A 21,661-nucleotide genomic window follows, 5' to 3' on the forward strand; every position below is an offset into this window, starting at 1 on the left:
ACAGGCTTTATGTCCCCGTTCCATGAGTCGGGATGATCTCCTCCCTCCCTCCTCCAGTACAGATTTTGGCTCACATTCCCTGCAGTTTCAAGCCAGTCTCTCCTGCCCAGATTCTGTACCTGAGCTCCCCCACATGCAGGAGAAAATAGCTCCCACCTCCTTTTAGCCTTCCAGGAATGGGCCCCTGGAGACAGGGTGGCAGGAAGGCAGAACCCCAGGGTGCTGGTGGATGGATTTCAATCTTAGCTACCCATGCACTCCTTCTGTTGCAGCTCGGCACACCTCTTGTGCCTACCTGTATTAGCTCCTTATTCCCTAAGTCCACACCAGGTGCCTCTGCCTCCTGATCCCATCCTCCAGCTATCTGAGCCCTCCTTGGAGATGTAATTGCTGATGTGTGCAGAGCATGGAACCACAAGCAAAACAAAGAACTCTAGACTTGGGAGAGGAGGAGGGGACATTCATTGTCTTGTGGTGCATATTCCTTCAGCACTGAAGGATGAAGTCAGAGCTAGAATGGGAACCCAGGAGACCATGAGGCCAAGGCCTCACTAGAGAAAGTGGTGTGAGGCTTGCTTGACCTTGGACTAGTCTGGACTGGGATCCTGGCTGGCTGACATTTAGCTCAGCTGAGAAAACAGGATGCCAAGAGTGCAGGGTGAGTGCTATGGGCCAGGATCAAGTTCTGCTTGCTGGATGCTCCAACCTGGGCTTGTGGGCTCTCCCACCCTCAATATCAACTTGCATGTTATTTGTTGTTATTTTGTTGGGAGGTCAGGGAAGGAAGGTGAGAAAGCCCTAGAGCCTGAGACCACTGGAAACTTCAGGCACACCCTCTGTTGGCTCACAAACTTGCCTCATGACATCTAACTAGACCTAATTAATCAATAACCAAGTTGCTGCTTTCCTGCCAACCAGCCACCTGAAGAGTACTTATTCTGTCTGAATTGATTGCCATTCTCCTGCCACCATGACAGAGAATCCCTGTGCCCACAAAGGCTGCGTGCCAAAAGAGTGCTGGGACTGCCCTTCCACCTCACTTCCCTGCCACACTGCCATGGAGACAGTGGTTCCCAGTGGTCCCGGTCTTGTCACAGATGGAAAGGAGAAGACTAGAGAGGGGTGTGGAGGGGTGTGGCTTGAACCAGAGACATGAGACATGGCTGCTACCCTGCTGGTGTATTCTGGTCCTGACTGGCACCATCATAGGAGGGAGCCCGAAGCCCTCTAAGTCAGAGTCTTGGATATACTGGAGACAAGGGTCCCTTGTAGCGGTGGACAAAGAAAGCAGGCTAGGGTCCTGAGGGCCTGGGAACATGGCTGCTACATCAATGCTAAAATGTATGGGCCTGTGCTTCCTACCATGATGTCTTTGATGTGTTGGGTGGTTGACAACATTTAGAGTCACCTGTGTGAATTATCTTTTTGTTCTGTTTTTTTTAAGACAAGGTCTCTCTATGTATACTCCTTAAATAGGCGAGGCTGGACTCAGACTCACAGAGATCCACCTCCCTCTGCCTCCTGAGTACTGGGATTAAAGGTGTGCACTACCGTGAGCATCTGTGGGGATTATCTTGTTCATGTCAGTTGAGATGTCACTATGAGTAACAGCCACTCCTTGCCTGGGATCCTGGATGCTGTCAGTGGAGAAGGGATCTGAGAAGCAGCCTGCACATGGATGGCTCTCTGCAATGAGCCCCTAACTGGGACATGATAGATAGACAGCAGTGGTTCTCAACTTGTGGGTTGCCATCCCTTTGGGGGTCGAATAATCCTTTCACAGGGGTCATCTAAGACTATTGGAAAACACAGATATTTACATTACAAGTTAGAACAGAAGCAAAAGTACAGCTATGAAATATCAAAGAAAATAACTTTAGGCTGGGGGTCACCACACCATGAGGAACTGTATTGAAGGGTCACAGCATCAGGAAGGTTGAGAACCACTGCTCTGCCTTTAACCTTCCGCCATGATGAACTCTACTTCAAATCAAAGCAAACCCTCTCTTCCCCAAGTTGCTTTTTGTCAGGGTTCTTAAAAATCTCTTAAAGGTTTATTTATTTTTATGTGTATAAATGTTTTGCCTGCCTGTATGTGTGTGCTCATGTAGGTCAGAAGAGGGTATCAGGTCCCCTAGAACTGGAGTTATGGGTGGGTGGTCGCGAGTCACTGTGTGGACGCTGAGAATCAACCCTGCGTCCTCTGAAGGAGTAATGAGTGTTCTTGACTGCTGGCCGGCTCCCCAGCTCCTTTCCAGGGCATTTTATCACAGTAATGGGGTTGGGGGGAGAGCCATCTTTCAGTGGCTTCTAGAACATTCCAGATTTGAAATGCCCTGTTCCAAGTAGGTAAGAACCATAAATCACAGACAGCCACAGAACAGGCCACAAATGTGCACCTGCCTCTGTCTTTCTGCCAGTTTTGAACCCGACTCTAGTTCCTGACTGGCTCACCTCTGTCTCCATTCCTGGAATCCACATACAGTATTAACAAGAAAGAAATGCAAACACAGCCTCAATAGAGTGGCACCCACTCCTCCTCACCCCAACATACCCCACCCCACCTCACCCCAGCATACCCCCCTACCCCTCCCCAGCACACCCAAACATACCCAACCCCACCCCATCTCACCCCAGCATACTCCCCTACCCCTCCCCAGCACACCCCAACATACCCCACCCCACCCCATCTCACCCCAGCACACCCCAACATACCCCACCCCACCTCACCCCAGCACACCCAAACATACCCCACCCCACCTCACCCCAGCACACCCCACCTACTCCACCCCACCTCACCCCAGCACACCCCATCTACCACACCCCAGCATACCCCAACATACCCCACCCCACCTCACCCCAGCACACCCCACCTACCTCACCCCAGCATACCCCAACATACCCCACCCCACCTCACCCCAGCACACCCCACCTACTCCACCCCACCTCACCCCAGCATACCCCAACATACCCCACCCCAGCTCACCCCAGCACACCCCACCTACTCCACCCCACCTCACCCCAGCATACCCCAACATACCCCACCCCACCTCACCCCAGCACACCCCACCTACTCCACCCCACCTCACCCCAGCATACCCCAACATACCCCACCCCACCTCACCCCAACATACCCCACCCCACCTCATCCCAGCACACCACACCCCACCCCACTGGGCAAGCACACTCCAGGCAGAGAGAGGGAACTGGTTCTAGGCTTTCCTCGCTCCACACCTCCACACCCTTCTTCCCAGTCCTGGTCAAAATATGAAAATACATGTTTTGCATGTTGTGTGTTTTCTAAAAGTGGGATGTGGGGGTAGGTAAATGGGATAGAAATGTTGCAAATATAGTCTCTGTATTATAGTCTCAAAAAACAAAACCAAAACAATAGCAAAAAGAAAAACCACCTTAATCGGACACATGGGGCAGCTAATGGCTTTTCCCCCGTGTCAGGAGCTACATCCTAGGCAGCACAGAGCCTCTGATGGAGAGACAGAAAAAGGCCCCTTCAGCACCCCCAGGCCTCACACTGCCCTCCGCCACCCTGCTCCAGCCCTCTGATGACATTCCTTTGGCTAGCATTCATTTTATTCAGTTTTTTTTTTTTTTTTTTTTTTTTTTTTTTTTTTTTAGCATTTATTGCATGCTGGGCACTGCTGTGAGCTCTTTGCCAAATCTGACTCATCTAAGCGCCCTGAGGCCCAGAGGGAAGCAGATTCAGCTTCTCCGTCCCACAGGTGGCTTGGGAATGAGCATCTCTTGTAAAGCCCGCATGGTATCTATTAATGGACAAAGTTCTCAGACGGTGCAGAACCTTCCGCCTTCCAGATATTTAACACCTACACAAGCTCCCCCAATTATGGCAAAGCTTGTGTGTCTTGACTGCACAGGCAGTCCTTTGATGTAGCACCAGGTGACATCTGAGACAGGTGACTTCTTGAAGCCAGGTGGCATCCTGAGAACAAGGTGATACCTAGGTACCAGGTTGACATAAACATTCTAGGAGTAAGGAGACAACCAGGTGTCAGGAGACATTCAGGTACCAGGTGACATCCCAAATATCAGATAACACCCCCAGGAACCAGGTGACATCCAGATAACAGGTGACATGTCTAGAACCAGGTGACATCTCAAATAGCATAATGATATCCCTCAAAACCAGATTTTCCTAGAGACATCCAGGTATCAGGTGACAACATTTCAGGAGACAGCTGACATCCCAGTGGCCCTGGGCCTTACCTGCCGATGACTTCGATATTGGAGATGGCGTAGAAGTACTTATAGAGGTTCTCTCGCTGCACATAGGTGCCACCTAGCGCGGGACGCAGCAGGCGCATGCGCAGGTCAGTGAAGGTGAAGAACTCCTTGAGGCCCTTGGCGCTCTCCATCCTCGTGTACAGGTTGTCCATGTTACGCAGGTCAGGGCCAGCAAAGATGGCGAAGCGGTCCCTTACTTCAAAGCGCACATGCTTCTCTTTCTTGGACCCTGCCCAGCGTGAGTACTCCTCAGTGCAGAGGACCCGGTGGGCGCTGGAGGGTGACATGTCTCGGGCGCGGCGGGCAGACATGCCGAAGGCCTCCATGCAGTCCTCTGCATAGAACTGATAGGGCTGCCAGGTGCGGCCATTGTCCAGGGACTTCTCGAGGACCATCACCGTGGGCCGGCCATACTCGAAAGTCATCACCACGTCGTCTGTCAACTCCACACTCTTATTCCATGAGAGGGTGATGTTGGCTTCCAGCGGACTGGGGTAGCGACTCCATGTGACACTTTGCCAGTAGGTGGCCAGTCCCTCATCTTCCCTGTCAAACATCAGCCGGGGTGGGTGGGCCAGGTCCGGGTTGGAGGCATCACACTCGTTACTGCACAGGTAGGGGTTCTCCTGCAGAGGAAGGGAGTCTGTCAGGAAGTAGATGCTGGTCAATGGAAGGGGCCTGTGGTATGCTCGCCCTGCGCCTAGGCTAGACATCTACTAGCCGTCACCAAGCCCTGGATGCAGGAGTGGAAAGTGCCTGTCCCACACAGACAGCAGATACATGATACTAAGATAATGGGGCAGGGTCTTAGGTATTCTGCACTTTCTACTGCATGTTCTATAAACCCATAACTTTTCTAGATGGTAGGCCTATTAATTAACAAACAACACCTTGCCACTGACAGCCTCACAGTGCCCCAGTCCACACTGCCACTTTGATGAATATTTCAGGTGTCTGTGCAGCGACAAAGTAGCTTGGATCTGAGTTAAAAACCTCTCACTCTCTAATGAGCCATGAGGCCCCTGAGGGGGTGGACACATTGCCACCATCCCCTGGCCACCCCAGCCAACAACACTGCAGTCACCCACTGGCTATAGGCTTTGATCCTCCACAGGCCAGGGCTGGTGCCCAGGCAGCCTAGGGTTGCTCTGTGGGCACAGCAAGCCCAGGGGGTCACTAAGGCAGGACCCACAAAGCCTTGACCCACCAAAATAGCTCTGTCCTTCGCGCCCTGTGGTGCCAATGTCCACCCCACCTGTCTGTCCCTGATGATGGGTGAGGCCCAAAACCTTGGGGTACAAGGAGTTTCTCACCAGTATGGCACCTAATTGTTCAATGGGAAACTGAGGCCCAGGGACGGCAAGACAAACCAGGTCTTCTCAGAGGATTTGGAGGTGCTTCTGAAAAGAAAGCCCTCTCCGCACCCCTCTTTCCTCATCCTCCCTCTTCTCTGCTCTCCTCTCTGTCTGTTTTCCTCCCTATAACCCGCCTTCTTTCCTTTCCCCAGCCTTACACTGCGTCTGTGTTTTACAAATCACGAAGACAAAGGAGGAGCTTTTTGTGACTTTCACTGGTGACTCTGGGTCACCAGTGACTTGTCTCATCTCATGCCTAGTCCTATAGGAAGAGTCTGACTGACTTCCATAGGCCCCATGACAAGCAGAGGCCAAGCCCAGTGACCAGGAGAAGACAACAGACTGCATCTGGCTGACCAGGAGGTCACCCCTCCACCCTCTGCTCCAGGTAGCCTGAGGGAAACATGGAGCCCAGGCCGAGAGCACCTGCTTGTGTTCTGGGATGGCAGACACACCCTTCGAGTTTGTGTACAAATGAGGGAGCTGGAGGACAGCTTGACGCAGGCAGGGTACTCTCCCACTCACTTGTTCTTCTGCAGTGTGTCCTCTCAAATTCATATGTTAATGCCTAACGCTCAGCAACCTCTAAAGGCAGTAAGCTGTGTTTTGGGGGCAGTCTTTACAGAGTTGAAGGAGGCCTTCAGGTGGTCCTTCTCCTTCTGGGAAAGGCTCCTGAAGAAGCACAGAAAAAGAACACACACACACAGAAACACCAGAGGCATGTGCGTGTGCATGTGTGTGTGTACACACGTGCGCGCGCACACACACACACACACACACACACACAAACACACTGCACAAAAGGCCATGAGACACAGACAGAGGTGGCCACATCACCACATGGAGTAAAGCTGCAGGAGGCAGTACACCTCCAGCACCTTGGTCTTGAACTTGTGGACAGCAAATGTCTACTCGAGATGTCAGCTCCTGGCAGGCTCATCCCAGTGAGCCAAGCCGGAGGGGAAGCAGCTCAGAGAAGTGTCCTGGGTTTTCCAGGGTGTCCTCAGAGACACCTCTTCCATAAGCTTGTGTCTTTTCTTTTCTTCTGCTTTTTTTTAAACCCACCTCACTTCTGAAAGTCATGTCCTTTCCCAGGCCACCTGTTCTCTTGGTAATTGTATTAATGTCTCCTCATCATATACCAACTGTCAATATTCCTGACACACACACATCCCCCACTTGTGAGTCACCATATATCACCTTTTGCTGGATCCTTTTCCAGCCCCCTGCCTTACCTACCCCTGGCCTGCTACTGGTCCTTGGGTTAGTGGGTGGGGGTCACAGGGTTCCTCAAAGCCAGCAGCTGTATCATTGAATACGGATACAGGGGCTCTGCCAGGGCCTCGGGACTCTAGACTGATTAAGGATCCATGCTGCCCAACCTGCAGGGCCCTGCCAGCCCCCTACCCCAGCCCCTGGGAAACAGATGGTGAGCCACTAATGAATGAGCCTGTGTATTTACCAGCCTCATGCTGGCTGCAGAGGAGGCTTTGCCAGCCATGAGCACAGCAAATGATTTCAAGCCATGACCAGCACAGGCCTCCCGGGTTCTCCACACACCTCACAGCCACTCCATGATCTCCAGATCCTGCACCACCAAGGAGGACACACCAAGGCATGGGCTGTGTCCTTACTGAGCCTGCTTCTTTCTGAACACTCATTTGCTCAGGCCCTGGCTTGCTCCTCAAGCCACACTCTAGGGGTGTTCCAGCCAGTCCTGTCCCCACCCAAGTAGAACAGCTGAGGACAGTGGGAGGCAATAGTGGCTTTGCCAGCCTTTTGGGTTTCTGCATCGAAGACTACAGAGCAGATTACATGTTAATGAAAATAGCCAGATGAAATGGCCTGACAATGCCAGCCAACGCTGGACGAGTTTTGGGCACACTGCTACCTTGCAGAAGGGAACTCAGGCTAAGCGCTGATGCTCTCGAAACCAGCACCTGCTTCTCTGACCATTTAATGATCAGCATCCCAAAACCAAACAAGTGTACACACCTCTTATTTTAAAAGCCTTAGGTTCTTGGGGCATGGTTCAGTAGGCAAAGTGCTTGCTACAAAGACTTAAGTTGGAGCCTCAAAAGCCAGGTGACCTTGCCAGCTGTGGCACTGGGTGAGTTAGCCTGAGTAACACTGGAGAGCTGGTCCTGGTGGTGGAGGGCTACGGTTGGTGAAGTGCAGGAGAGCTGCTGGGTTACCCAAGTCAGCTATCTGCCAGGCTCTGATCAGGGCTTTGGGCTATCCCACCCCAACATCTACCCCATCTGTGATCTTCTGGAGTGTGTAAAGGGGCCAGTCCTGCAGATCCAAAGCTGCAGGATCTCCATGACACAGGCCAACAAAAGGATATCCAAGAGGAGTTTCCGAGAGGATCCAGTACTGATAGTGTAGCAGAAGCCGGAGGCATTGAAGCCGGAGGCAGACCAATGACTCACTGCAATGAACATTTGCAAGTAAAGATGAGTGCACAAAAGGGTACACTGTGTGACACACTGTGACACATAGCAGCTTCCTTGGTGAGATGTTTTGTTTTTGTTTTTGTTTTTTTTTTTCTTTTGTTGGGGAGGACCAGGGAGATGAGTGAGATTGGGGTGCATGATGTAAAATTCACAAAGAATCAATAAAAAGTTAAAAAAGAAAAAAAAAAATCCAGGTGAGATGGTACACTTAAAACGCTAATACTGTGGTGGCTAAGGCAGAAACACCCACAGGCCACCAGCTGGCTGAGCTTGACTGGTTAGTTCTGGGCCAATGAGACGCTGTGTCTCAAAACCAAGGTGTATAGTGCCTAAGGAATGACACCTGAGGTTGACCTCTGGCCTCCATCCATATATGCACATAAAAACATGCGCACATACACAAAAGGTCCTGCCGTTGCCCCCCTCCCGCCAACATTGTTGCAGTCACCCACCACATACATTTCCCATATAATTTCTAGGGGCCCTCTCTGGACTAAGGGTTAGAATTCCCTGTTTAAGTCTGGGGCCATTAAGGAAACTGGTTCTTTGGTCTAAAAGCCCTAAGCTCAGCTCAGCTCCATCCTCTAGAGGTTCTGTGATCTTGAGAGAGCCACGTGACTTTTCTGAGGTTTTATTTCCTTGTCCTGTGTTCTGTGAGATAGTGTTTGAGAACCGAGGAGATGTCACCATACAGTAATGACAGTTGTACACAGCTGATTTGTGCTTGTCAACCGAGTGGGAAGGAGATGAAGGTAGAGGCTGGGAGATGCTGAGAACCCAGGGACTCCATGACACAGTCCACCTTGAACACAGACTGCTTTAGTGACAGCTAGCCCAGAGGACCACAGTGATGGTGGGCTCAGGGACAGATGCTGTTGCTATGGTCATTGAGCATATACCAGCCCAATGTCTCATCCCCTGGATATGATGGGACTGACCTTGGAGAATCCTGGGGAAGCTGAGCTCAGCATCTCTGCAGTTTTCCTGTTTCTACACACCCCAAACAAGTCACCTGGAAGGTAGGCGGCGCTGCAGCTCTGAACCAGTAGCACAGGCACCAGGGTTGGGTAGGGTGGCATGACAGGCCTCTCTAAATGAAACTGTTTTGTGGCACACTTGGGTGCTTTTCTCTCTTCAATGATTTTGCTCCTCTGTTATTTCCAGGGCTGGAGTCAGAGCCCAGGTGGTAAACGTGCCAGGCAAGCTCCAGGTCAAACGCATCATGGAACAGGAAGTGACCTGCCATCCAGCAGAGCAACCCTCATAGGGGAAGGTTCAGCTATGTCAGTCTCCTCATAGGCCTCTCGGGTCATAAGCAGCCCATGTTGAAGGTGTGTCATGGCTTCATCTTCTCGATCACACAAGGAACACCAGCACAAGAAGGCCCTTACCATGCAAGCCTGCTGAGCGGAGATCAAACCACATAACCCACGTGAAGGAGAGAGCAACTTCATGAAGTTCTCCTCCGACCTTGCCACAGAACATATATCCCCCACCCCATCATGCACTCACATACACAATAATACCAAATAAATAAAACTTTACGTTATTGTAAGAATACACAGACTCACCCTGTCCTAGTCCTTATGAAGAAGGCACACGTCTCACATCTTTTCTCTTTTTAATCTGTTTTTCCCCCTTTCTTTCTTCCTCCCCTCCTTCTTCCTGGTGCTGGGGATGAACTCAGGACTTGTGTACACTACACAAGTGTTCTAAGGCTGATCCAACACCTCCATGCTTCTGAGCTTTTCTTTAAAACTGTTTGTTTGTGTGTTTATGTGTTTATGTGTATGGGTGTTTTGGCTTACATGTATAGCATGTATTACATGTATAGCATGTGTTACATGTGTAGCATGTGTTACATGTGTGGCATGTGTTACATGTGTGGCATGTGTTACATGTGTTACATGTATAGCATATATTACATGTGTGGCATGTGTTACATGTGTGGCATGTGTTACATGTGTGGCATGTGTTACATGTGTGGCATGTATTACATGTGTGGCATGTGTTACATGTGTAGCATGTGTTACATGTGTGGCATGTATTACATGTGTGGCATGTGTTACATGTGTAGCATGTGTTACATGTGTAGCATGTGTTACATGTGTGGCATGTATTACATGTGTGGCATGTGTTACATGTGTAGCATGTGTTACATGTGTGGCATGTATTACATGTGTGGCATGTGTTACATGTGTAGCATGTGTTACATGTGTGGCATGTATTGCATGTGTAGCATGTGTTACATGTGTGGCATGTGTTACATGTGTAGCATGTGTTACATGTGTGGCATGTATTACATGTGTGGCATGTATTACATGTATAGCATGTGTTACATGTGTAGCATGTGTTACATGTGTAGCATGTGTTACATGTGTAGCATGTGTTACATGTGTGGCATGTATTACATGTGTGGCATGTGTTACATGTGTAGCATGTGTTACATGTGTGGCATGTATTACATGTGTGGCATGTGTTACATGTGTAGCATGTGTTACATGTGTAGCATGTGTTACATGTGTGGCATGTATTGCATGTGTAGCATGTGTTACATGTGTGGCATGTGTTGCATGTGTAGCATGTGTTACATGTGTAGCATGTGTTACATGTGTGGCATGTGTTACATGTGTAGCATGTGTTACATGTGTGGCATGTGTTGCATGTGTAGCATGTGTTACATGTGTGGCATGTATTGCATGTGTAGCATGTGTTACATGTGTAGCATGTATTGCATGTGTAGCATGTGTTACATGTGTGGCATGTATTACATGTGTGGCATGTGTTACATGTGTGGCATGTGTTACATGTGTGGCATGTGTTACATGTGTAGCATGTGTTACATGTGTGGCATGTATTGCATGTGTAGCATGTGTTACATGTGTGGCATGTATTGCATGTGTAGCATGTGTTACATGTGTAGCATGTGTTACATGTGTGGCATGTGTTACATGTGTAGCATGTGTTACATGTGTAGCATGTATTGCATGTGTAGCATGTGTTACATATGTGGCATGTATTGCATGTGTAGCATGTGTTATATGTGTGGCATGTATTACATGTGTGGCATGTGTTACATGTGTGGCATGTGTTACATGTATAGCATGTATAGCATGTATTACATGTGTAGCATGTGTTACATGTGTGGCATGTATTGCATGTGTAGCATGTGTTACATGTGTAGCATGTATTACATGTGTGGCATGTATTACATGTGTGGCATGTGTTACATGTGTGGCATGTGTTACATGTGTAGCATGTATAGCATGTATTACATGTGTAGCATGTGTTACATGTGTGGCATGTATTGCATGTGTAGCATGTGTTACATGTGTAGCATGTATTACATGTGTGGCATGTATTACATGTGTGGCATGTGTTACTGTGTAGCATGTGTAGCATGTGTAGCATGTATTACATGTGTAGCATGTGTTACATGTGTGGCATGTATTACATGTGTGGCATGTATTACATGTGTGGCATGTGTTACTGTGTAGCATGTGTAGCATGTGTAGCATGTATTACATGTGTAGCATGTGTTACATGTGTGGCATGTATTACATGTGTGGCATGTATTACATGTGTGGCATGTTTTACATGTGTGGCATGTGTTACATGTGTAGCATGTATAGCATGTATTACATGTGTAGCATGTGTTACATGTGTGGCATGTATTGCATGTGTAGCATGTGTTACATGTGTAGCATGTATTACATGTGTGGCATGTATTACATGTGTGGCATGTGTTACTGTGTAGCATGTGTAGCATGTGTAGCATGTATTACATGTGTAGCATGTGTTACATGTGTGGCATGTATTACATGTGTGGCATGTATTGCATGTGTGGCATGTGTTACATGTGTAGCATGTGTTACATGTGTAGCATGTGTAGCATGTATTACATGTGTAGCATGCATATGCTTGTTGTCCATGGAAGCCAGAAGAAGACATTGACACCCTGGAATTGGAGTTGCAGATGCTTGTGAGCTTCTGTGTGGTGCTGAGAATCAAAGCTGAGTCTTCTGGAAAATCAGGCAGTTGTGTGTAAGCCCGGAGTTGTCTCTTCAGCCTCTTTGAGTTTTGTGTGGGTCAGGAACACGGAGTTGGTGAGGAAACGGCATTGAGGATTACCTTGTCTACACAGGGAACCGCAGGCCAGCCAGGACTACACAGTGAGACCCTGTCTGTACACCACAAGATGAGAGCCTGAGTAACGTACACTCATGCTGGATGTAAGCATGACGTCCATCCCTGGCCACTACCTATGTCCCTACCCGGCAGCACAATTACCCGTTTACTTCTCAGGGGTCAGATTCTCCAATGCCCAATGCCCAGCTCCAAGACAAGTCAGGAAACTGCCATTTACCCAAGAGGGAAAGGACACAGCCACCCCCAGCCTGTGCCACACACCCCGTACCCAGGAGGCAGACAGCCCGTGTTTTTGCCACCGGGTGTGTGGGCAGGCCCTGAACAGTTCACAGCTGACAGATTCTTTTTGAACTTGGCTGTTGGCTGCCGAGCTGTTAGCCTCAATGGGGGGTGGGGGGGCTGGAGATACTTTCTATGTCCCAGGTGGGAGGCAGGAGACTCCCAAGGAGTAATCCAAGGTATGGGGTGTTGAGATGAGGGGACATAACACCAACTGCTATTCTTACAAAGGCATGGGATTTAGGGGTGGAGAGAAGGGGGGGGTGGAGAACCCAAAGGCAGTCAATCTAGTCTTTCCCTTCTCCTTGGACTTGGGGAGAAATGGTCCTGGCCTTGATAGTCTAGAAGGCACTAAGCACATTGACTTCCTGGGTGCCTTTCCCCTAGCACCAGTGCCGTGTAATCTGGGGTTGAGCCTGGTCCTATCTATACCTCAGTCCCCCTACTCAGGAAATGACAGAGCAGGACCAAACAGACCAGCTGTGAAATCACTATCCTGAAGTTTCAAATTCTTCATCGTCCTCACTCCCTTGGCGGCTTAGAAGGATGGGAACACAGCCATGCCTTCCTCCCCAGTGGCAGGGAGAAAGCTGAGTGCTGGGGGAATTCACCCTAACAAATTATTTCCTATTTCTTGGTAAGAAAAGTTGCAGTGGCAATGAATTATTAACAAGACGGAAGCGGAGGTCGTGTTTGCTGCTGGTCCTGACTCGGACTGCCCTGCCTCTTCAGTGCCTCCCTCACTGAGCTCCTCTCTCTGGCTAGCTCTCCGTATCCTTCTGTGGGTTCATTGATTTATCCCATCTTCTTCCTCTGCCCCAGTCAACAGCAAGGTCACCTGCTTCACTCTCACAAATCAGCAGAAACCCACTTAGAGTGACAGCCATCCAGGGAGACTTATTCTGTGGGGACAGTTCTCCCATGTCAATTCTGCTGGCAGGGAGGACAAGCCATCCATGCTGGGCCTGATCTTCAACCCTTTATCCTAGCAGAGTGCCATTCAGAGCCTTAGTAATTGTCCTCTTCCCCCAGACCCAGACTCAGTGACCATGTCCAAGGCAGAAGTCTGGGTCTAATTTGGACCCAGAGTCTCAGACCACCTTTCAAGCTTGTCCTGGCTTTAGGCCGAGTCAGCAAAAATACTTCTTGGTCCTTCACTGTGCAGGGAAGCTTTGGAAGAAGACAATTGGAGCCCTTTCATTTCAAATCTGCCCACCTCTGTTCTCCTTATAGAACCTTCTATATGCAAAAGTAAAACTCCAGGAACGCAGGGACCAGGAAGCTTCACCTTATGACACCATCTAGCAATGGCTTTGTGTAGCGCCACTAAACAACCAAGCAGGGACTCTAACCATCTGTGCATGAGTGTTGTGTCCAGGTAGGGATGTGGGCTCAAGCAGCAGCTGAGGCGATGCCAACCCCACAACTTTCAGTCTGTTTGGGGTTGCTGGCTTTAGCAATGTTTTCATCTTTCTCTTCCCTAAAGACACCTCAACAGCCCTTAAGAGTACCTCAGGACGCAGGGCTGAGTCCTGGCATCCAAGAGAAGGTCTGCTGGCTCAAGGTGGAAAGGCAGACCCTGTTCAGACTTGGCCTGCCTACAGGGACACAGCCCAGCATGGCTGGCTTCCTCCATCAACAGAGCAGTCACAGGGAGTGGGGGTGAGAGGTCTGCCAAGGCAGTGACGACATGAGGGTTAGTTAATCTCTCCAAGAACTCAAAATTGTCTTTAAAAAAAAAAAAAAAAAGGCTCCATTCTGCTTTGCCCTGGGCATATGTGAATTCTTCCCACAGCCAGACTTCCAGGAATGTTTGGGGTGGGAAACTCTTTCCCAGCTCTGAAGCGTGCCTGGCACCCAGCCTCACAGCCCCCACAAGCAATGAATGTGCTCCAGGCCCTCTGTGTACCACCTACCAAGCAGACACATGTGAGCCCATGCCTCGGAAGAGGATGGCCCTCTACATTTGCATACATCTAGACACAGGGTGCTCACTACCACAAAAAGGCAAGCCTCCCTGACTGGATTGCTCTGCTCAGAGACACTTTGGCTGTCTATCTTGCACATGCTCTACAATGCCTATTCCAGGACCCCTTTTGTGGTCTCATTATGCCATTAAAAATGTCCAGTTCATTAGAAGAAGGTGACAGAGGGGCCTCATGAGAACAAGCTTGGCCTTCCTGACTTTTTCTTAGAGGGGGTCTTGCATATCCCAGCTGGTCTCAAACACCCTATTTAGTTCAGGTTGACCTTTGACTCCTGATCCTCTGGCATCTACTTTTGAGTGCCAGGATGACAGGTGTGGACCAGCACGTCCAGTTCATACGGTGTAGGGGATTGAACCCCAGGTCGTGTGCATCTTAGGCAACCTGTCTACCAACTAATACAAACCCAGATCCAAGCCCTCTTCGCCAGGATCTCAGCAGGCTCAGAGTTTTCCCCCAGCTCTTTTCCCACCTGTGGCAGTTGCACACCCCATCTCCGAGCTCACACTCTGGGTGGTTTACCCTCCTACCTACCATCCCCTCCTTTAGGGGCTATGCCCAGGACCTCAGCAGATCAAGATATTTACTTTAAAAATTTTTTTTAACAAGTAAATGAAAGAAAAGAAAAAGTGGGGGGGGGGGGAGGAGAGAGGAAGAGGGAGAAAGGGCAGGCTGGGAAGAGGGCTTGGAGAAGAGGAAGCCACTGGTAAAGTGCATTATTGATTGGAGACTTAGAAAATGCTTAGAGGGGAGGAAAAGCATCCCGTTCTTTAAAAGCCTGTGCAAGGCGTAAGCTAGACGCAGGCAGCCTTCCCAGAGAGGACCTACTCTGCTGACATGAATATTTCATTACCAGGGGAAGGCAGGCTGTGAGGATTCCAATGCAGGGTGGGGCAAGGGCAGGGTAGCATGGCCCCTCCAGATAGCCCCAGGGCCATTAAAGTACTGGTCATTCTGCTTGCTGGTGGCATCTGTCCTGGGCTTGCTTGCTGAAGACTAGGGCAATAGGGCTAGGGCCTGGGACAGACACAGTCAAGGGTGAGGCACCCACAGGGCCAACGTACCTAATCACCACTAATTAACTAGTAACTCTGTCTCACAGGACACCATCAGCCCCTTGGCTTCCTCTCTCCAGCTCGTCCTCCACTTGACATCAGGCGCCTTGTGTAAAGTGATGAAGTATATACCTTGCCCTCTTTAGCCTCAGCACTCGGGATTCTCACGAGTCCAAGCCTTGAAACCCTAGTCCTGCCCATTTTTCCCAACACAGCTCATCTCTCTCTGCTCTCCAGTCTCTGCAACTAGTCTCTGCTTCCTTTTGGGAGGAAGGTCCATTAAGTGTATGTCAGACATTGAAAGACAGTCTCTCATTGGTCTTGACTTTTCCGAACAGGACAGCTGCCAGTGAGCCCTAAGTCTGGGCAGTGAGCTTCAGGGATCCACCTGTGTCTGCCTCCCCACAGTCAGGATCACCAGCACATGAATCACAAATTCTTGCCTTTGTGAGGGAGTCCCAGGAGCCACTCAAGTCCTCAGCTTCCTTGTCACATACTTTGTTGACTGAGCCACCTCACCAGCTTCTCCATGTCTTTTCTCAGACTGGGGCACTTCTATCTGAGGGTGCCACCCAGTGGCAGGTGTCTGAACAAGCATCCCTCCCTAAGCACTTCCCTGGCCCCTCCCTGAGAACACCTCCTTGGCACTGCCCAGCTGCCTATTTGTACACCTCCTTGGCAGATTTGTACACTTGACCATAGTGTCACAGAATGACAATGACATCTTTGGTTAACAGCAGGCAGGGTTTGTGACCTCCTCAGGATGCTCTGAGAAGACAGGACAGAGTGTGGCACATTCAATGTACTCAAGGGTTGCAGAACGAGAGCCTCTTCAGTGGGTCCCCTCTCTGGGGACCTTAGCATCTAGAAAAAAGGCTTAGGCATGACAGAACACCCAAACAGATTGGGGTGGTCCCTGCAGAGGGCCTTGGGTGGTTTCCTACTTCTCTTTGGGGAGTTAAGAGATGTGGCAGAGCCACAAGGTGGGGTGCACTGGGCAGCTGCAGGCTCTGTAGGTGAAGCCTCAGGTAGGGGTGAGATCGGGCCAGAGGTGCAGATTCATTCTTCTATGCATTCATCAGCTATTGTCAGCCATTCGAATGTCACTCTGCAGAAGCAGCTTCAGACATCAGACAAAAGGAAGGGATACATAACAATGTTTGTGGGTCTTAAGTTCAGAGATCTTCTCTGGATGGGAACAGCAAACTAATCAACTAACCAAACAACCAGATAGCCAACCAACCAACTAATCAACCAGCCAACTAGCAAAACAATTAGCCACCCAATCAACCAGCCAACCAGCTAACCAATAAGCCAATTAGTCACCCAACCAACTAAACAGTTGTGAGAGTTAATCTTCATCATGGACTTAAAAGGATTTGAAATCCCCTAGGAGATACATTTCTGAGCATGTCTGTGTTTTCAGGGAGGTTTAACTGAAGAAGAAAGCCCCGTGTTCTTCATCAACCACGCCATGAGCACTGGTCCCAGCTGCGGAGTGGACCGGTGACTTGAGCCTTAGCGTTCCTCTCTCTATGCTCCTGACTATGGGAGGTGGAGTGAGCAGCCATTTCATACTCCTGCTACTATGATTCCCCAACCATGATGACTGTACCCCTAAACTGGGATCCAAAATATGTTTATTTCATCAGGTATTTTGTCACAGCAAAAAAGAAAAGCAGCTAATACACCAGTCAAAGAAAAACCTATGCATGCAGCTGGGTTTGGGGTGCCTGGAGATGGTTGGTCAGGAGGACAGCACAGATTCTCTGGCCCATCCCACAGTGGAGGGCCCGGGGATACCCACATCCACAGCACAGCACAGATCTCAGGGATTTCCTGGGCAATGGACAGCTTACGACTATTCAGGAAGATCCAGAGTGCCAAGGGCAGGACTACTACCTCCAGACCTCAGATGGTAGGATGGCTTCCCATCTTGAGGTGGGCAGAGGCACCAGTGGGACCTTCTGTCTCCTCACCATACCTATTCTCAATACCTTTCTCCAGGCCTAGAGGATTCCAAGCTCAGGTAAGCAGGCAGGCAGGATTGCCCAGTGCCAGACAGCCAGACCAGGAGTCATTCCCTCCCCCCACTACTCCCCACACCCTCTATTTTTAGGTCCATTACTGTCCACTGGTGGATATAGTTCCACCACTCCATCCTCAGAAAGGCAGATCAGGTTCCTCTAAGCAAAGCCACCTCGCTTTCGCTGGAGCTGGTGCGTGGGAGATTGCATGCTTCCAAATAGACGCAGAGCAAGCGAGTTATCAAATAAGTGGATTAGCAGGCTCCATCTCAGCTCAAAGAGCAGTGGGCGGGAAAACACAGCATCGCTCCTCCTCAGCCTCCTTCCTCCAGGGCTGATGGGGACTCTGTTCACCACACACACGCAGAGATGACAGCTACCTCTGGCTCCCTTTCCTTCTGAGATAATCAGAGAGACTCCCGTCAGCCGTGGAACCTGGGTGGACACTGTGGTCTACAGCCCAGCATGCTAGACGCTATGAGCTTGGGCAAGTAACTTGACCTCTCTGACTCGGAGATTGCTCATCATATTTAAAACTGCTCATGTTTAAGATATTTAAAATATCCTCCCATGTTTCTGTGTAGATTCAGTTGAACTAGTTTATGTTAACTGCTTAGTATACACTAGGCACTCAATAAGTGTGGCTCTAATGAGATGGAGGTTTGGAATCACAATGGCTAGATAGCAAGAAGACACACCCTGACTTCCCTGAGGTTAAGGTCCTGGCAAGCACTATCCTCTTGAGTTGCATGGATGGCCACCAGGGTCCACAGCTGGACTCTGGGCTGTCCCACATGGGAAGTGCCCACAGAGTGTGCAGCTTTGTGTTTACATGTTCATACATGAATGTTTACACACATGCCTGGGTCCTGTTCCAGAAAGCCCTACAGGCTCTCAGACGGTTTTGTGGTTCTGTAAGGCAGGAGGCTCTATTGGGGGCTTTCCTTCTGAGACAGGAATGGGTTTTGTCTTTGGTCCTCCTAGGTCATCTTTGGCATCTGGGAGGAGGATGCTCCTCTCTGTTGACCAGTAAGTAGGATGGAGGGAGTTGGGAGTGCAGGGGACCCAGGGGCATGCACTCAAATCTCCTCGTCTATTCCTCCTCTTTTGGGGAAGGCAGAAATGCCGCAGCTATTGCAGAGGGCAGACCTGTCCCAAGGAGCTGGCCTAACACTGTATCAGCCACACAGTGGTTAGTAAAGGTTCTGGATTGGGGGACACTTTGCCTTCCCAGCACCATTGATTCCCCCCTCTCCCTACTACTGCCTACTGCCTTGTAATCCCCCAGAGGGGATGGACCCCTGCAAGAACCTGCAGCCTTCCCGGTAGATGCCTCTCCCAGCCTCCTCTTCACCTTTGCCCGGCAACCGTCAGTGTGCCTGGTGACGGGGATATACAGGGTCTTGGTTAATTTCCACTTATTTCCCTGGGCAGTGCTTCCAGTCAAGTGGACAAATGACTTGGCGGCAGGAGGGAGATGGAATGGGGACTGAGGAGGTCTGAAGCGTCCCCAGAGACATAAGACAAACTACACTGGATCTTCCTCACAGGAGGGGCGGTTCTAGCCCGCCCCTGCCAGGGTAAAGATCTGGTTATCCAAGTGGGAGTCCAATTTCAGCCCCTTCCTAGGAGCCAGGTCTCCCCACAGCCGCCCATAGTCACGAGAGCCATTGAGACCTGTGAATAAATGAGGGCAAGAAGGCGTGGGAGAGACGAGTGGGCAGGGCTCTGAGGAGGACCCTGGCCTTGGTTGTGCAACTTTGGCTAAGTGTCTCCATCTCCCTAAATGTCCCTTTCCTAATCTGAGTGACAATTTTATGGAGAGGATGAAAAGGTTATAACCATCAAGTGTAGAAATAGGCACAATATGTATGGTGTCAGGGGAGATGGGCCAGCACAGAGGGGAGCGTTCCCAGAATCCTACATCAAGGACCATCAAAGGTGCTGACTTCAGCGATACATGCTCCCACCCCACTGTATCCTGCCCCTGCCTGACCTTGTACCCTCATGGTACTGCTACAGGAAAGCCACTGCCGGCAGGGCTAAGAGTGAGATCTCTGACTCCTGGTGTCTTCAAGATGCAGTTCAAGAAGGTAGCTCTTGTGACAGAGGTGACAGTTTGGGAGGGCTCACCTAGGCGAGCCAGGAAGTGAGCACATTAACCTGCTAACTATGTAGGAGCAGCTCCAGCCCTCAGCTGCTACAGGCAAACTCCGGCTTATGTCCCATGTGTCCTACCATGTGTCACCGTGTGAGATCAAATCCAGGGTGTGAACGGGTAAACGGAGGTTCAGGGTGCAGGGCATTGTGCCCTAGGGCTTGGACTCCATCAGGAACCCAGTACTTGCTAAGGATGAGATGCATCTCAGGGACCTGTGAACAGGGCCAGAGGGAACAGCAGCCAGTGGCCAGCCACTGGTTTTGCCTTGAGTTGCATCCCCTGCAGTGTGCTTATCAAGAGTGGGGCTCCTCTGGCCTTGGACAACGTCTTAAGTTTGGAGGAAGTACATATTGACTTAGTATTTACTATACAGCAGCACAGGGTGGGAACTGTTCTGCATGACTGGAGAAGGAGAAGAACAGAGGGGGACCTGGAGAGCTGCTGGGGCTGGGGGTAGAACACATCCATCCCACCCACCCACTGACCCTCCACAGGGAGTCAACCAACATCTGGCCTACAAGACACATTAGGAGAAGGTGACCGGAGAGTGATAAGTGGTGTGGCTTCCCATTCTCAGGCCTCATGAAGGCACAGTAGCAGGAGCCTGCTTCTCTCCACCACCCACTTTCTCCCGTCCTCTCCTCTGAAATCTTCCAGGATTTCCATCTCTGACCACTGCCCCTATAACTGTCTTGTGCTTTGACTGAGGTGCTATCTTTTGACTGTTGTCTCTTTGTGCTTGTCACATTTGCTCTTCTGGCTAATTCTAAAATGGAAACACCCCCTTTCTCTCTGGGCATTCCTTTGATGCTGCATTCTTCCTCACCTTATTCCTAGAAACACAGAGGCTTGAAAGTGTCACCCCTTGGGGTTGGGGATTTAGCTCAGTGGTAGAGCGCTTGCTTAGCAAGCTGGGTTTAGCTGGGTTCGGACCTAAGCTCTGAAAAAAAAAAGACCAAAAAAAGAAAGAGAGAGAGAGAGAGAGAGAGAGAGAGAGAGAGAGAGAGAGAGAGAGAGAGAAAGGAAGGAAGAAGGGAAGAAAGAAAGAAAGAAAGAAAGAAAGAAAGAAAGAAAGAAAGAAAGAAAGAAAGGAAGGAAGGAAGGAAGGGTCATAACCCGTTTCCAGACAAGAAACCAAGAGCTTGGAGTCACAAGGCCTTATTCAAAGTTCCATAGCCCAGAGGGGGTCAGCCTCACGGACAGCATAGGAGAGCCCACATGGCTGTCCATCAAGTGTCTGCATCACCTAAAGGCATAGTACTCAAAAGAAAATTCTTAAAAACTAGGGTAGAGCTGTGGAGATGGCTGAGTTCGTAGAGTGTTCACCTGGCACACACTAAGCTGTGGGTTCAATCTCCAGCATGGCATAAACTGGATGTGATGGCTCATGCCTTCACTTGTGAGGTGGAGGCAGGAGGATCAGATGTTTAAATTCGGCCTCAGCTACATAGCAAGGGCTCTATGGGACCCTGTCTCAAAAAAATAAGCAAATAAAAATAAAAACTAGGATGTGGACAGAAAGGAAGCTGAGATCAGGAAGGTAGGCCCAGGGTCTCTAAGTCCTTGGTACTCTGAGTAGGTACTCTGGGTCCTTTTGAGTCCTCACTACTTTGAAGTCTGTAGATCACCTCAGGATCAACATTGAACCCAATGCTTCCCACCAGAAACATCAGAAGCATCAATGACCTCCATAGGCCTGGCATTCAGTGGCAGCACAGCTCCATCCTTTCCTGTCTGTCCATAGCAGGAGACTTCTCTGTGCAACAAGATGCCCTCCTAGGATCTTTTCTTGACTTAGAAGGCTAAAGGCTGTTCTGGCAACTCCAAGACATTGAAACTGAGTTAAAGCAGAGAGTTGATCAATCCTACAGCCATCAGGGGTATGGAAAAGTGAGTGCTTCCAGTTTCCCTAGATCCTGATGGAAGCCCTGAGT

At 49.9% G+C, this 21,661-nt stretch overlaps 1 protein-coding gene across 5 annotated transcripts in view; it reads right to left on the reverse strand.

Moving 5' to 3' along the window:
* Ntng2 (netrin G2) overlaps window positions 1-21,661 on the reverse strand; it is a 62,260-nt gene that overhangs the window by 30,244 nt on the left and 10,355 nt on the right. For 4 of the 5 annotated variants that reach the window (XM_034494036.2, XM_034494030.2, XM_034494034.2 and 1 more), the window contains exon 3: window positions 4,243-4,886. In XM_034494036.2, coding sequence (XP_034349927.1) covers window positions 4,243-4,886 — 644 coding nt within the window. Of the gene's footprint in view, window positions 1-4,242; window positions 4,904-21,661 lie in introns of all 5 variants that reach the window. The other variant, XM_034494035.2, reaches the window with a different exon arrangement.

Source organism: Arvicanthis niloticus, chromosome 2, assembly GCF_011762505.2.
Source record: "Arvicanthis niloticus isolate mArvNil1 chromosome 2, mArvNil1.pat.X, whole genome shotgun sequence".
NCBI lineage: Eukaryota > Metazoa > Chordata > Mammalia > Rodentia > Muridae > Arvicanthis > Arvicanthis niloticus.